This window comes from Osmerus eperlanus, chromosome 26, assembly GCF_963692335.1.
Source record: "Osmerus eperlanus chromosome 26, fOsmEpe2.1, whole genome shotgun sequence".
Taxonomy (NCBI): domain Eukaryota; kingdom Metazoa; phylum Chordata; class Actinopteri; order Osmeriformes; family Osmeridae; genus Osmerus; species Osmerus eperlanus.
Window position 1 is genome coordinate 6,439,538 of NC_085043.1, and position 16,514 is coordinate 6,456,051.

General features: G+C 46.0%; 3 protein-coding genes across 5 annotated transcripts; 2 read left to right on the forward strand and 1 right to left on the reverse strand.

Annotated features, from left to right (window-relative positions):
• Positions 1 to 348: 348 nt before the first annotated feature.
• Positions 349 to 6,064, reverse strand: lrrc41 (leucine rich repeat containing 41). 3 transcript variants are annotated; one of them, XM_062452509.1, is made up of 11 exons: positions 5,776 to 6,064; positions 5,564 to 5,650; positions 5,409 to 5,473; positions 5,232 to 5,257; positions 4,483 to 5,072; positions 4,165 to 4,398; positions 1,631 to 1,795; positions 1,406 to 1,504; positions 1,162 to 1,290; positions 1,003 to 1,075; positions 349 to 918 (listed from the first exon to the last, which is right to left on the reverse strand). In XM_062452509.1, the coding sequence occupies exons 1-11, from the start codon at positions 5,933 to 5,935 to the stop codon at positions 699 to 701; spliced, it is 1,848 nt and encodes a 615-aa protein (XP_062308493.1). In that variant the 5' UTR covers positions 5,936 to 6,064; the 3' UTR covers positions 349 to 698. The 3 variants fall into 3 exon arrangements, with proteins under 3 accessions (XP_062308493.1, XP_062308492.1, XP_062308494.1); XM_062452508.1 differs by having other exon boundaries at positions 4,483 to 5,257; XM_062452510.1 differs by lacking the exons at positions 349 to 918; positions 1,003 to 1,075 and having other exon boundaries at positions 1,162 to 1,276; positions 4,483 to 5,257.
• Positions 6,065 to 6,088: 24 nt separating this feature from the next.
• Positions 6,089 to 8,331, forward strand: LOC134012858 (proteasome subunit alpha type-7-like). The gene is made up of 7 exons (XM_062452511.1): positions 6,089 to 6,228; positions 6,640 to 6,766; positions 7,041 to 7,165; positions 7,321 to 7,443; positions 7,605 to 7,724; positions 7,805 to 7,867; positions 7,992 to 8,331. Exons 1-7 carry the CDS (start codon positions 6,127 to 6,129, stop codon positions 8,085 to 8,087), a joined length of 756 nt encoding a protein of 251 aa, XP_062308495.1. The 5' UTR covers positions 6,089 to 6,126; the 3' UTR covers positions 8,088 to 8,331.
• A 190-nt stretch (positions 8,332 to 8,521) lies between these two features.
• LOC134013077 (transcription initiation factor TFIID subunit 4-like) lies at positions 8,522 to 15,724 on the forward strand. Its single transcript, XM_062452838.1, has 16 exons — positions 8,522 to 8,913; positions 9,025 to 9,740; positions 9,833 to 9,954; positions 10,211 to 10,321; positions 10,434 to 10,571; positions 10,669 to 10,791; positions 10,887 to 10,976; positions 11,078 to 11,269; positions 11,770 to 11,902; positions 12,021 to 12,105; positions 12,284 to 12,453; positions 12,806 to 12,936; positions 13,117 to 13,242; positions 13,332 to 13,388; positions 14,108 to 14,215; positions 14,730 to 15,724. Exons 1-16 carry the CDS (start codon positions 8,870 to 8,872, stop codon positions 14,874 to 14,876), a joined length of 2,493 nt encoding a protein of 830 aa, XP_062308822.1. The 5' UTR covers positions 8,522 to 8,869; the 3' UTR covers positions 14,877 to 15,724.
• The last annotated feature ends 790 nt before the right edge of the window (positions 15,725 to 16,514 follow it).

A 16,514-nucleotide genomic window follows, 5' to 3' on the forward strand; every position in this document is an offset into this window, starting at 1 on the left:
AAGCGTCCACACTAGCCCGGGTAAATACAAATACGCGTATTCGAAAGGAAAACGATCTCCGTCCACACTAGCGTTTTCATATCTCATTCATTTATGTATTTATTCATTTATGTATTTGTGTATTCGTTTATTCATTCATTGTTCCCAATATTATGAGAGGAGGCCAGTAGGCGTGGAAACTATGGAGGACCAAACCTGCCATATTTACAAATGAATAAATAAACGTCCACATCCATGCATTTGGACAGAAATAAATGAATACATGTATTAATTAATGCACAATTGTCAATCAATAGTTACTTACAATTTACATTTATTTATATATGTATTTGTGTAGTCATTTATTTATTCATTCATTTATTTGTTCATTTATTCATTTATGTGCCCACTGAGCCACAGAGGGTTCCTGCAAAGTTACTTTCTACAAGACAGTGTAATTGCCCTTATGACACTACTAAATGCCAAAGGACAACATACGTTTTCATTCAAGTTCAGCCATTTTAATACATTACTGTGGGTATTTCACCCTGTTACCCAGGCCTTTATTTGAAGATAATCAGTATGTAAACACATGGCACATTTTGGTAATAGCTTTATCAACATATATACAATATAACAGAACTGTCCAAAGTAATAGAAACAACTTCCTTTAACGTCAATGACAAGTAACTACACAATTGCGTGTAAGTCCCGTTTGGTCACATGTTGCTGATGTGGTCAGCCATAGTAGTCCTGGAATTCCACTGGTCTGTCAGAACATGACAGAGTGGTCTGAGTGTGTCCAAGGCCTGGTCCCGTAGCAGAGGGTCTCGATCCAGGGGGTTGCACATGAGGTCAAGGGTGAAGTGCTGAGGAGGACGGCTTTTATCCAGCTCCTTCGCCAACTCCAGCAGCTCAGGTGGTTGAATGAAGTTCGAGCTTTCCAGGACAAAACAAAGGCATGCTTTAGAAACTCCAAAGCTGAGGACTAGTTTAAGAACTATATCGTGTTTCTATTTTTACCTGATGTCAAGTTCCGTCAACGTGCTTGGTAAGGTTCCAGTAAAAAGTTCCCCCAGGGCAGGCACATTCTTGGCTTTTTTGGAGGAAGAAAACTATTTAAGACACAAACCATAGATTTTCTTAAACAAAACCAAAACCAAGGTCGATCAAATATATTACCGAGACGATTGTGAGACAGGTTAAGGGACCGGAGAGACGCAATTGCCTTCAGGGACGTCACCAGTTCCCGCATGAACGCATCCTTCTTGCTGCATTTCTCAAGTAGCCGACAGTCCTTGAATGACAGTTCTTACATTGTGGAGAAGGACGACAATTAACTGGCAGTGGCTACACCTTTCAAGTTAGTGCAATACAATTTAAAAAATGCAAGTCCATTTAACAGATTAACCCTTTACGGCCTTACCTTCCAACATACAGTTCCCAAGGAGATTAAAGATGGCACAGTGACAGTCAGCCAGGTTCATATCTTCAAGGTGCAACTTTTTTAGGCACAGATTTGACTCTGTGAAAGCAAACAACTACTTAACAACGAAATATTCAGCTAGTTACGTGAACCAAACGGAGAAATAGAACAACTGAATCCCTCATCGGAATACTCCGACACGACATTCTACTGAACGTTTCATACCTGTAATAGTCTGGAGGAGCTTGTCGTGTGTGTGGCCTCTTGATAGTCGCACGCCCGAGATGTGAATGGCTGTGAGATTCGAAGAACGTTTCAGAACAGAGTAAAGGCTCTCCAGATTGGTCTCCACTTGTGGTAGTTTCACAGTCAGCTTTTCGAGAAGCAATTCTGTCAACAAGAAGAGAGGACAAGGAAGAGGCGTTGTTAGACAGAAAACTCTACTGGGGCACAGGCCCTTATTCATATCCCTTTTTTTTCTTTCAAGCTTGCTCTGCACAATGCAAAAGAGCGCTCTGACATGGAATTCGGCATCGGTTTGTGTTTTCGGTTAAAACGTTTTACAAGCGTTGATTGGGATACTGCGTTTATTTTTTTCGGGATAATCAATCTAAATTAATGCACTGACTAATAAAGTAAATTGTTAAAACTCAAACTTTTGATTTTACTGGAGCACAGTAGATTTATACTGGGGCACGTGCCCCAGTAAAAAGGGTCTAACGACACCCCTGGGACAAGGGAAGAAAAACAAAATTGGCATCATCGTTCAGAGTGAATCCTCACCGTCTCAACATGTCAGAGCCGCCGGCACACTTGTGGCGAGCATGCATTTGTCAAAGTGGTAGGGCCCCGCCCCACCACTTTCGACTCAGCGGAGTATTGTGCGAGTATTTAATGCATCTATTTAAAACGAAAATGTGTTCATGCAATTGAACAAGTTGATAAAATACATCTCCAAATTTCAGCCCGTTTACTCTGTTGACTATAACGCACTACTTCAAACGCTGACTGCAACAAGTGAGGCACCTGTCAGTCACAGTGATCTCCTAGCTACAGCCAACCCGGCCCCAGAGGCAGAGCATCGCCCACCCATCTCTACAACTCATTGCTGCTAACGCTATCGAGCATAGACTGTATTAAAAAACGAGTCAGTGCAGATGGTTACCGAAAACGTCGATTGTATTGGAAAGAAACAAGGTAACTATGTCAAACTCATCAACGTGTCCCCATCACAAAATGAAAAAATAAAATGATCATGCAGAGTAGTATGCATTTTTACTACATGTTAATTAGAAAGCTAGCTTTCATGACATTATTAGCTAGCGAGCTAGGTAGCGAATATTTCCCAAATTTTGCCCCACCACTTTTGGACCTGTGGTGCCACCTCTGCAACATGTCGTGCAAGCAGCGGCGGCCTTAAGCATCTGGGGGCCCGTTTCAATAACTATCTGGGGGCCCGTTTCAATAACTAACATGGTTTGCATCAATGGTATATTATTTTATTACGTGCACCTTCAGCTTCATGAACAGGGCAGCTCAACATAGAAATAATCCAACCTTATTTGATTAAAACGATATACAATTATTTATACAGCGTTTCACGTTGGAATAAGTGCCGCACGTTTATTCTCTATGCTAAGGATGGCCAGACCTGACAGCCTCTCTTGTGACATGGAGCTTCTGAGATGTTTTGATCAGTTTTAGCTTGGAAAATGACCTTGACGGCCCAACAATAACACCAGTAGCAGGATCCGAGCTACGCTACAGTTAGCTACCTATTTGCTGCGGGCTCGCCGGTCTGTATGACCATCTGACCTATTTCGTCACGTCACTTACCGTGCTAACAAAGAAAGCACAATTAAATATACTTTTCTTTATTTTTATATCAACTCTGGAAACACAGACAAGACAATCAGACCATAGTGTGCATCGCATGTATTTCAAATTGGGTAAAAAAAATATTTTAGATTCGCAGGGCCTCGCGGGGGGGCCCTGCGAGGCCCCCCCGCGGTGCGGGGGTAATCTCTACGGGCCTGCACGCACGGCAACCTCACTGCTTAATTGATTAGCGCAGTATATTCTCATCTGTCCGGGTTGACTTAAAAAAACTTGAATTATTTAACGAAAGCAAAGAAGAAAAAGAGTCTGACTGACACTGAACCGAACTTATCATAAATACAACGATGCAGCTCACCGGGCGCACCGCTGCTGTCGCCGGTAGGGTTAGCTCTACAGATGCTGCTGGACCAAAGAAAGTGGTCACTTTTGGGAGACTGAATAAAGCTTTTCTTTTGTAGTCCGATATCTTTCGTTTTTCAGCACCACTGGCATATGTACGTTTCATTTCTTTTCCTGCTCAAACTAACATTTTAACCTTGGTGGCGGGGGCGGTAAACGTTGCCATGGTAACCGCGAGTTCGACCAATCAGAGATATCAGTCAGTGTTGTTTTGCTTAGGATTGTGGGAAGTGTAGTATTTCAACAGAAGATCGCAAATAACAAGGTTGATTTCATACGGACTTGTGGCTTTTATAGGAGCAGAAACTTTCGTTTCACAACCTCGTAGCTCGTGGTCAGTCTACCTTGGATGGTTTAGACATTATGGTTGACAATCAATATCTTACTGAGAAAATAAATGGGATTTTTGCTGGTCTGTTGGGGGCCCCCTTGGAGGGCGGGGCCCGTTTCAATTGAAACGGGTGAAACATAGGCAAGGCTGCGTCTGCGTGCAAGTGTGTGTGTGGGGGGGGGGGTGTCACCTGCTCGGGTTTCCTGTTGGGGAGGCTGTTCCTGAAGGGGTCTGTGGAACATTTCCATTGGGTGGATCTCCATTGAGAAGGACCTGAGGTTGTGGCACGCATCCAGTAGAACCCCCACGAGGGAAGCGTCAGCCAGGTAGCCCACACTCAGCTCAGTCAGGGAGCTGCCGGACGTCTCTGACAGCTCCTTGAGAGACTCCGCCAGGATCAACACATCCCTCTTCTGAAAGACCTCTGTATATAAGGAAGGATTAATGCCGCAACTGTACACACACACACAAACAGAGAATTGTATACAATGTCATATATGAGACTCACTTCGACTACTGAGAATTAGAGAGCGGAGGCATAGCCATGTGGAGAGGAGAGGCAACAGGACGGGAAGAATATGATCTCCGAACTCCTTAATCTCAAGTGAATGGATCTGGCCCAGAGGACAGACTTGTCTGGTGGTCCCAGCCGAGGGAGTAAAAATCTGACACAGGTGTTCAGGAGCCATATACTCACGAAACTCCTCAGATTCTTTCTTTAGGGAAAGGGAGGTTAACCTCGGACGCTTGCACGGTATCACATGCACCTCCTCGTCATCTTCAATAGACTCCTTCCACTTCGGTGTTGAGGAGGAGTTAGCCGCGTGGGCATTTCCTGCAAGGGGGGTGCCTTTTGCTTTGTTTTTCACTAGCTGGCTAGTACCCTGAGACTGTCTGCCATGGAGAATCCAACCAAGTAGAATGGGATCTGGATTCCACATCACAACTTCTCCAGCTGCCCCGTGGTCAATGAGACGATGGAGTACATATAGCACACATCGTGCTGCCACGCTGATCAACTGTGTGTCGCGTTCCACTTCAATGCACCGTACACTCTTCTCAAGGACGCTCAGAACAGGTCTCTGCTCTGAGATGAAACTGTACAAGTAACGAGAATCATGAAGGCATAATCTGTGGACATGTTTGGCCATAACTAAGAGCATGGAGTTGAAATTGACGTTAAGTAGGTATTTAATATCGCTTCTGAAGCGGTAGCCAAAGAATGTAAAATAAAAGAGTCTCTCCATAGCCTTCTGCCTCAATTCATCTTCTGTGAGTTTCAGCTGAAAAAAGTAAGAAAAGATCAAATAGATGTCACACTGGTCTTTAACAAACTTCTTAAACAACTTTGCATGCATTTAACAGCAGACTTCAAACTCTAGCCTCATCTGGCTGGGCTAATTCTAAAACATGTAAGACAAATAGAAAACGTACTTTTTTCTTCGAAGTTCCAAGTATGTTTTGTAGTATTCCTGACCACAGACAGGATGTGGAAATTCCTATAGGCAGAGGGAAAACAACCTAATATTGGCATATTCTGATCATAACAATAACAACATGATAAGGCATACAGTAATGCTAATGCTTACCTTTGAGCTTCACCGTTGGATGAACATAATCAAGATCAACTATGTTCAGGTTAGGCAATAGATCCTTTATGAGAGCGGTTGGTAGGTCTGTGAGTAAATTACATTATACATCAGTAAGTGTACAGCCTACTTTGTCCATTCTTTCATTGTTGCATTCCATCGTAAAGGCAAGGTGTTAGCCACACTGCTAGCGGCCATGAAGCCTCACTCACCAAGAACATTCATGCCGATGACTTCCATGTGTTTGCTTGTTGCGTTGAGGCATATCTGCTTCAAAGTTATCGGCGTATGAGTTTTGGATGTATCTTCGCATTCTCTTGTCGCTTTCTTTTTTGCTACCCTCCTGATCTTTTCAATATAATCTTGATGCATGACGATAGCAGCGTGGAGGCTAGCTTTGTCTGTTTGTGTTAGCTCAGCTCTAACGTTGATGTAAATTCGAGTGGGTGCGCATGTGCAGTCAGTACTCAGTACGCATTCACAAAGCTATCTCGTTGTACTTGTAGTACTCTGGTTTTATGATTAGCTAGTTATAGCTAGCTTAGTTTAAGTTTTGCTAAACAATGTCTGCTAGATATGACAGAGCTATTACAGTATTTTCTCCTGATGGACATCTTTTTCAAGTGGAGTATGCTCAAGAGGCAGTGAAAAAGGGTTCCACTGCGGTGAGTAAGCATAGCAAGTTCATGCTAATAGCTTGCTTGCTAACAAGTAGCCTAAGCACAGTCAAGTTGGGTAGCTTAGCTAGTAGCATAGATTTTGTAGTACTATTAATAAAGCCATGTGTAACCAGACCGATGTTTAAGATCCTATCTTTAGTAGCCTAAAGGCTTTACTGTTAGATTGTACCTTGCTATAGGGAACCATTTGGAATAGTTTTCTTGTCTAATAGCTAGCTAGCCTAGTTAGAATATCTAATCATAAAATCATTTATTTGTGAGAGGCAGCTTAATCCCTCAGAGCGTGTGTACTGGCCGTTATTAGTATGGACAGCATGATCTAGCCGGCAGAAACAACAAAGACAGAATTTAAAAAGCCTTATCCAAATATGTTTTCTGTCGTTGATTGACGTGCAGGTTGGCATCAGAGGGAAAGACATAGTGGTTCTGGGTGTTGAGAAAAAGTCCGTAGCCAAACTGCAAGAGGAGAGGACTGTCCGAAAGATATGTGCCCTGGATGAGCATGTGTGCATGGCCTTTGCAGGTAAGATACTGTCAATAGATAACATGGTATGAAAGCGTATATTGGTGATTATTACATTTACATTTATGCATTTAGCAGACGCTTTTATCCAAAGCGACTTCCAAGAGAGAGCTTTACAAAAGTGCATAGGTCACTCATCATAACAACGAGATAGCCCCAAACATTGCGAGCAGCCAAAACATGAAGCATACATTGTGAAAAAACAAATGAGTGCCAAAGGGAAGAACCATAAGATTATTACATTGAAGAGTCTTTGTCCCCCCTTTCCTCCCAGGTCTGACAGCAGATGCTCGGATCGTCATAAACAGAGCCAGGGTGGAATGCCAGAGCCACCGTCTCACTGTAGAAGATCCTGTTACTGTGGAGTACATCACCCGACATATCGCCACACTCAAGCAGGTAGCTTTAGCTGCACTGTCACTTATGCATTTGTCGCCCAGTTGTTCTCTAAACACACTCACACACATACATACTCTTGAGTGTCAAGAGTATGCATGTGTACTGTTTTACCTGGCTGTCTCATGTCGATCCCTTTGTTTGAATTCAACTACTAGCGCTATACCCAGAGCAATGGACGCAGACCGTTTGGTATCTCTGCCCTGATCGTGGGCTTTGACTATGACGGCACCCCTCGGCTGTACCAAACAGATCCTTCTGGAACGTATCACGCTTGGAAGGTGCGTCTCCTCGCTCTCCTCTTACCAGAGCAATGTCAGACACCCTACACATGGTTGACAAGAACCAGCGGTCCCATATTTCCATAGTTTTGAATCGTTTTACGTACATTTTGGGGTGACATTTTTTTTTTTTTAATCTCTCTGCCCAACCACCTGTGCAGGCAAACGCAATCGGTCGCAGTGCAAAGACGGTTCGAGAGTTCCTTGAGAAGAACTACACGGAGGAGGCCATCGCGACGGACAATGATGCCATCAAGCTTGCCATCAAGGCCCTCCTGGAGGTAAGGCTGAGATGCATGCATCACCGCCAAAGGTTTATGATGTGAACAGAAGGTCAACCTCATTAAACTTTGTTTACCAGGTTGTCCAATCAGGAGGCAAGAACATTGAGCTAGCTGTTATACGGAGGAGTCAACCACTAAAGGTAAGCACTTCACACACACTCATTCACTCACATTCATGTTGATTACTTTCCTTCTATAAAAATGCCTTCTGCTTTTCTGAATGCTGAAATACCAATTAAATCAACATGTTTTGTTCATTTGCAGCTTCTCGAGTCGAAAGAAATTGAAACACTTGTGGCCGAAATTGAGAAGGAGAAAGAGGAGGAGGCAGACAAGAAGAAACAGAAGAAGTCCTCCTAATTCAATCTGGTCCCGTCACATCACTTTCGTGTTCTGTGTGGACAGACCCGCTTCACTTCATGATGGAAACGCATGTACACTTTCAGTTGGCATCCGTCACAGGACTCTAGATCATTTTCTCTTTTGTTCAGTAGTGTGGCTGTCAAGATCCCACTAGGCTTGTTGGTTTGTTATATTTTGTTAACCTGTAATTGATGACAACTGAACTTAAAAAAATAAAATTATACTTTGTACTTTGGTTTAACTTCTGTGTCTGTAGACTTATTTGTTCAATTGAAGACTTTTTCCCCCAGGCATTTAAATGTAAAACAAACAAAGTTACCAATATATTTCGTTTGCTTCCACAGGCTTCATGTAGAACAGTTATGCAGCTCAAGTTCAATTAACTTGTGATTGTTTGTAAAAAAAACACACTAAGGACTGTGTTTAATGGAGATGGTTAATAGAAAACACCATCTTCAAGCTTTAGAAACTTGTCACTACATAGGTTTGTTTGCTACTTTTCTTACTGAAAACAACTTACCTCACTGTAGTCTTACTTTACTTTTGAGTTACATGGTGAAGTACTGGCGGCTTGGTAGCCTAAAAGTACTTGGCAAATATTTGTCACTAAACTGAATTTGAATCATTTTATTTTGTATAGCTCAACTTCAACAAAAGCATACAAAACTGAATCTGAATACAATTTTGTATTTGAATGAATGTATTAGTTTCATTCATTATTTAAATGAATTCCAATAAATTGCATCAGGGAAGTGGAAAGATTCACATGGCTACATTTCATGACCGCATGCCATGTAGTCGGAGGCGCATGTTCTGCGAGAAGGTAGGCTAGGCTACACTTTTTGATTTATTGTCTTTTTAATCCTGTTATGCGATTGTTTTTGCATTCATAAATCATAGACTAACTGCAAAAATGGTCTGTCTGTGTTGAAAGGTATAGCCACAGTGACGGTTATTTCGAAGTGGATCCAAGTGAATGGCAGTTATATTTGGCGGATAGTACCCTGGCCTTTCGAAATATTAAGCTCACGATAAATATGGCAGCCATCGAGCCTCCCAGTGTAAGTGAAACTCAAGACTTGCCCGAGAAAAGTTCAACTTCAGACACATCAGATAGCTTGACAGCATCTGCAGTAAATGGCGCAGCGTCGAGTAATAACCCTCAAGAACATGAAGAGACAGCCGTTGCTGGCCCGATCACCTCTACCACAAGTACCGCTGACGCCGACACTTTTTCGGACAGTGTTCAAACTAACCAACAGAGCACACATCATGCAACATATGTTGTACCAACAACTGTATCGACAGTTCTTACTGGCAAAGAAAACTCTCAAACAGCATTGGCAATCGTCTCACAATCAACTCAGAGCAACGCCGATGCTTCAAATTTGAAAACAGGAACGGTTGTGTCCCAAGCAAAACCAAGCACAGCTGACCAGAGCGGGACCCCACAAGCTCCACAACTTGTGGCACAAGTTGGACCAATGACGACCATGACTAAAGCACCGGGCAAAGCATTAGTGATAGCTGTGCCTAGACCAACAGCTCCACAGCCTACGCCTAGACCAACAGCTCCACAGCCTACGCCAGCAACACCGCGACCCCCGTCTACATCCGTACAGCTACCCGCTAGCTTCCAGATACCGCCAGGTCAGTGTTGCATGGATATCACTTGACCGCTAAAGCGGAGAGTGCGGCTGTTACCATTGGAAGCTCTTTAATGTTGTCTGTTTGGCTGGCAGGTATGGTGCTCATCCGCAGTGATAGCGGTCAGCTGATGTTGGTTTCACAGCAAGCTCTTGCCCAAGCCCAGCAGGGAACCAAAACATCCAGCAATGCTGCTTCCAGACCTCTAACCCCACAGGTGATGCACCGTATTCAGGTGTTTGCATTAGAATGTGATCACCTGAGGTCTTGTAAGATAAGTGTATGTATTGCCACAATGCTCTTTTTTTTCTGACCCAGATGGTAACAAGCAGGCCATTTCATTCAAATCAAAACAAATTTATTTGTATAGCCCTTTTTACACGCAAGCATGTCACAGAGGGCTTCACATATGCCCATAGAACTGCCCCTCAACCAACGTAAACCCTCAAGGTTCAATTCAGGTTTCATTACAGGTGTCTGCAGCAACTACCATCAAAAAGACAGACAACCTGTCTGTGATCAGGGTTCCTCCCCCTCCCAACATGCGTGTGGCCACCACAGCACAAAGAGCTCCTGTGATTAAGGTACGCCCTCAACTCGGTGACCACAATATGTCTTGCGTTGACCACGTGTGTGCATGCGTTTGGTTTTCAAAGGATTTTGTCAATGTTTCTACTTGGGTGTGTGTCGCTGCAGGTGATAGGGACGGCCGCTCCCACACCTCAAGTAGTCCAGGCACCACATCCAATTGTGCGGCCAGTGTCTCAGCCCAGACCCCAGACCCCCATCGCGAAAACGAACGCCCCTAATGTCGCCCCCACTACAATCACACGGGTGAGTTCCGTGAAGTGGACTTCCTGGTTCCTGGTTCAGGGGATGAATTTTCGAAAAAATAACAAACACATACTTTTTCCCGCCTGTTCCTCCTCAGGAGACCTTGGAGAACGTGAAGAAATGCAAGAACTTCCTGGTGACGCTGATAAAGCTGGCTTCCAGTGGCACCCACTCCCCTGACATGGCCAAAAATGTCAGAGAGCTGGTCAGGAGTCTGCTGGTAAAAAAAAAAACACATTCACCACCTCCCATTGTCATTGAAAAAGTATACGCACTCTGCTAGTACATTAACTTCATTTTTCCTTTGTCTTGCAGGATGGAAGCATAGAACCTGAGGAATTCACCGACAGACTATATCGCGAGCTGAAGTCCTCTCCGCAACCATACCTGGTCCCTTTCCTAAAGGTCAGTATTACGATTTGATGTACTGCCACACACACACCCCCAACAACCAGACCAACCAACTCACCCCTCAGGTCTCCCTCCTCCTCTTTCAATGTCTCCAGAAAAGCCTGCCCGCTGTGCGCCAGCTCACCCCGAATCCCCAGCTCTTCATCCAGCAGGTGGACCAACCCAAGCCCCAGGCTCCGGCCTCCAAGGGCCCCACCCCCACCGCCCGCACCCCTTCCCTGCTGTCCCCCAACGTCCAGCCCTCCGCCGCCATCGCTGGGAGACAGCCTTACAAGCCGGCCCAGCTGGTAAATCACTCCAGGATTGGGATAGAGCAGGCCTGAGTTAACCAGATAAGACCAGGTCTGCCTGCATTCAAACTATGGAGCTGTACAGCCCCCCCCCCCCCCCCCCCTCCACATTCATCCACTTTGCATAATAATCCAATGAATGTGTGTGTTAGTTGCAAAGGCCCTGTGGTTGCAGTGGATTTCAGCAAGTTTGTCTCCATGCTTAGTCTTCATTCTCTCCCAGCATACTAAGGCCTGAGGTGAGGCCTAATCCACTTAGAGCTCCGAACTGAGGAAAAGTAACCACATTCCAGCTACCGGTTCCTAAATTAGTACTTTAATCACTCTCCTCTCCGAGACACAAATACACCATTATTCTGTGCTCTGCGTAGAGAACTTATAACATTCTCATTGTTTGTAATGTTATTTACCTCATTAACTGCTTTGAGCGTGTACCTACATTCTAAATCACATGTCTATCGTGTGTGTGTGTGTGTGTGTGTGTGTTTACACCTCAGGTGATTCAGCATCCCAGGGGTGTAGCCGGTATGCCAGCTGTGACATCATCAGCCTCGTCCTGTAGGATCCTGACTGTGTCTGACAGGACCGTGGCCAAACCCATAGTCCTCCAGTCTGGACAGCACCACACAGGTGAAGAAAGCAAACAGCCCCATACCCACTGCCCCACAGATCAATTCTACACATCAGCCACCACCATTTCAATAAAGAAGGTTGCGCGTTCTAGCTCTGTTTTGTCATCTCTGCCAAGGTGCCATTTTCCGACGTCCGCCTTTCAAAGCCTTCGCCTCCTCATCCCAGACACACACCTTTAAGCACAGTGGCGGCTCCTACAGGTAAACACACACCTAGGACCTTTCACTCCCCACCCTCAAAGTTTCCCCAAACAATCTCCCAACAATCCATGTCCAAACAATCCAAATCACACAGACCTGTGCATTTTAGGCCTGTTAACGCAGTCCGTGTGAGATCATGAGTGTCTGGGTTGGTCAGTTGTGTGTTTTTTTGCCACAGAGAGGACGACGACATAAACGATGTTGCCTCCATGGCCGGGGTCAACCTGAGCGAGGAGAACGCCCGAATCCTAGCCACCGACTCGGCCATGGTGGGCTCTGTGGTGCAGTCGTGTCGCGACGAGCCTTTCCTGCCCCCCGGCCCCCTGCTCACACGCATCCTCCACGCCGGTACCCGCCCATGCCCCCCCCCCCTCTCTGTTCTACCCCACCGACCTCTTTCCAACCCCGACTCCCCAAACGATCTCACACCAGCCAGTAAAAAAGGAGCTTCTTTACGTTTCACCAACCAATGAGAATGTGGGAGTTGCCGGAGTACCGTTGCACGATGTCCTGTAGAGGAGCTCTGGGTAGGCTGTTCAGGCCGTGCCATTATGTCATACACTCCTGGGTCACCAACAGGGGGCAGCGTTGAACTTTGGATAAAGTCGTCCGTCCACCAATCACAGCAGTTCTGAGGGGAACAGACAGACAAGGGGATCATCATACAGCAGGCGTTAATCCCCCCCCCCCCTCTCCGTAGGTGAGGCTGTGGGCGTGTCGGAGGTGGGGCCGGACGTGGTCAGCCTGGTTTCTCACGCCACTCAGGAGCGCCTCAGAGAGCTGCTGGAGAAGGTCACTGTGGTGGCACAGCACCGCAAGATGGCCCTCAAGGTGCTCTCCCCTGACACACACACACACACAACTCCTTTACAGGCTCATACATGCCTTACATTTGAACATTCGTCATTTAAAGTCCACGGTATGCACAAAAAAACTAACAACAGCTCTTGGCTCTCCCCTGTGTGCGTGTGTGTGTGTGCGTGTGTGTGTGTGTGGGGGGGGGGGGATCAGGAGGATTTCCGCCACACACAGGTGAGCGACGTGCGCTCCCAGCTGCGATTCCTGGAGCAGCTGGAGAGTCTGGAGAAGCAGAGGAGAGACGAGGAGGAGCGTGAGAAGCTGCTCCGCTTCGCCAGGGTAACCGCGCCCCCCTCCCACGACGCATCCCTCCCCGAGAGAGTTTGACCGTCTCTCAAATCAACGTGTCGTTTCCCCCACCCCCACAGAGTCGATCGAACACAGAAGACCCTGAAAGACAGTTGCTCAAACAGCGGGCCAAAGAGGTACATATTCATGTTACGGCATGAGGCGTGGGGTGGTCATTAGCTGTAACTCGAACCAGCTTCCATCACTGCTAGCCAGACCATCTCCAAGCTGTATTGTAGACTTTTCCAAAGTAAGTGTTTGGGAATTCGAATGTGTTCTTCTGTTTTGCAGACTAATTGTTGATTTAGTAATCTAACGCGGTGTTTAGGGCCGGGGGAGGGAGGCAGAGGAGGGTTGGGGAGGCGGGGAGGGAGATAAAGTAAGCAATTGCCTGCTTGTGTCTCATGTCAAGCCAGCAGCCAAGATGCAGGGCTGTTTTGGTCGTTTTCCCCTTCTGCATTTGTGGACCGCTAGCGGCATCCACAGTTTCCCAGAGGTGTCTCCGTAGCAACGGCAGGAAAATCAACAAAAGCCGTTTTCATTTACATGCCCAGGCTGTGCCATCCCCCTTCAGCACCCACCCCCTCCCAAGCCCCAGAGTGTGTACCGCACTAATTGAAGCTCATTTTAATTGAGCTACTTTCTGGGTCTGTAGTCTCGGCCCCACAGCATTTTCTTGATACGGATTCGGAAATTAAAGCGCCTACCATGTTAGCAGGTTACTCAGCGTAACCTTGACATTGTTTACGTTTCCATGCGGTTTGACCCCCGACCTCGTCTTAAGACATACTGTTGCTATGCTACCACTGTTCCACCAGCCACCCTCCCTCTCTCTGTCTCCGCCCTCCGGTTTCAGCTGCAGCAGTTGGAGCAAGCTCAGCTCCAGCACAGAGAAGCCAACCTGACCGCCTTGGCTGCCATAGGGCCCCGCAAGAAGAGGCCCCAGGACTCCACGGGAACCCAGGTTACTACCGGTTGTCTGTGTGTGTGTGTTTGTTGGAGTTCTTTCTTTCTGTCCTGTTTTCTGTCACCTGTTTTTTTTTTTTGGCATCCGTAACGAGGAACCCTCCAAGACAGGATGGGGGGGGGGGGGGGTTGCCCATGTGCAGGACTGTTAGTTTAGCTTAATGAGTCTCTAATTCTCGGTTTATTTCATTCCTTCTCCCTCCGGGCGCCCAGTTTAGAGATGAGGCGCTGTATAACTGCAGACATTTAACTAGCGCTTTGAACTCCATTACCCACAGGACCCCCCTCTGCCTGGGAGCTGTTCCCTACCTCCTCCACCTCCTCCTCTCCCTTTCCTCTACTCGCCACAGGGCCTTCCTTTCTGCCTTCACAGGCGTCGCCTCTACTGCTGTGGGAGACGCAGGCACGGGAAGCGAGGTACGAGGATGTCACTAACTTTTGAGTGGGAACACTTTCTCTTCATCTCTCTGTCTCTCTTCCTCCCCCCCTCTCTCTCTCTCTCTCTCTCTCAGGCTGGAGGGGCGAGCAGCGGCTTGTCAGTGCTGCAGAGGGCCGGTGTGAGGAGGGTCACCCGGGTATCCCTGAGAGACCTGCTGTTCTGTATGGAGCAGGACCCTGCCCTGCGCCACTCCCTGGCCCTGTACAATGCACTGCTCTGATAGGCTGACCCTGACCCTGGGGGAGGAGCCTGTGAAGCCAGGGCTGTCCTGTGGGTTGAGTCGCGAGCAGATGATAGGAATGGCACAAAATGTGCCTATTTTTCCAGATCTGTTTTGTTCCCTTTGTTTGTAATATTATTATTTTGATTCCTAAGAAGTCTTTCTTTGTTGTTATGCCCTGGGACTTGTTAGCTGATGTGTTCGTGTCAGTCCATATGTCAGGAGTATCTTCAAGTGGTTGACCAGCATGACAGGTTGTCACAATTGTCATCTGTGCGGCCAATAAATCCACGTTTACGCAGTATGCAAACCTTTTTCCGACTATTCTCTCGATGTTTCCCCGTGTCCACTTTCCTCAATAAAATTTCTCGTTGTGAATGAGTACATGGGTTAGATTAAGTCCCAAAGTGTCTCCCTAAGCTAAGTAGGTGGAGACCCCATGCTGTGCTATAAGCTGTTGGCGCATATTCAGAGAGACATTATTCCATTGTCTTGCCGTGCAATATTGAGAAGCTTCTGGCATTCAGCCACCACCCCAGTTTGAGAAAACAGAAGGGCTAAATGAATTGGAAGTGAACAGAATGGACCACTGCTCTTGGCGGGAACGACCTTACTGGAGGGCAGTGAAGATCAGAGTTGTACTAATTGATTGATTACTGTGCTCCCTCGGTATTGTCTGGTGAAATGTGCCAGCTCCAGGGGCCTCCTGTCTTACATCAAAGACAAAGCCCTGTCAAATCCAGGAAGAGGAAGACAATTTAGCGGCATTAATATGCATGCGAGGCTCATGTATATTGACGTATTCGCTCTCCAAAACAATTGAACACTGCATTTTCCATCTCGGCTTAGTTTTTAACCCTTGCTGCCTTTTTTTTTTAACCCGTGCTGCCTTCGGGTCACATGACCCAAAGGTTCATAACGAACCACCGTTGTGTTTACCCAATTTTACCCAATACAAAAACAAATAAAAATAATTTTATTTTAACCATTGCAATGTGGGGGGTCTGAGACAGCCCAACAGTTAAAAGAAAATGCTTCACTTTGTTTTTGTAGGAGGTAAATTTGTCGCAATACGACGGTGGGTCACAATGACTGATGGGTCAGAATGACCCGAAGAGAACACAAGGGTTAAGTTGGTGTGCCTGCGATCAGCATCTGTATCTTCACAGATCTGTCCCAAATAAAGCAGAAATGATCTGCTACATTAAAATGCATCTTTAAAAAAAAAAACTGCCCACTTTAAATATGTTCAGCATCTTCATTTGACAGTGTGGTCAGGTTTTTCCTATTATTCCTGCTACAGACGTTTGTAACGTTAGTTACAAAAACGGAGCCAAACTGAAATGAAATTTTCCATCGGGCCACCCCGTTGAGCTTGATATGTAGGTAGTCATTACTTTGGTCTTACCTTTAACCAAAAACCCACAAATGTATGCTGTATACTTTGTAATCTATGCAATCTTTATCAATAATAAATCGTAACTTCTTATAACATTCAGGAATGTCAGTTGTGTGTGTGTCCTTTAGTGACGTGAAAATCCATGTTTTTCCATCGAAGTTCACACCATGAAAACTGTTGTCTTTATGGACGTTTGATACCAATTGAAACAATAGCCCCTGCTGCAGCTGCCGCAAGCC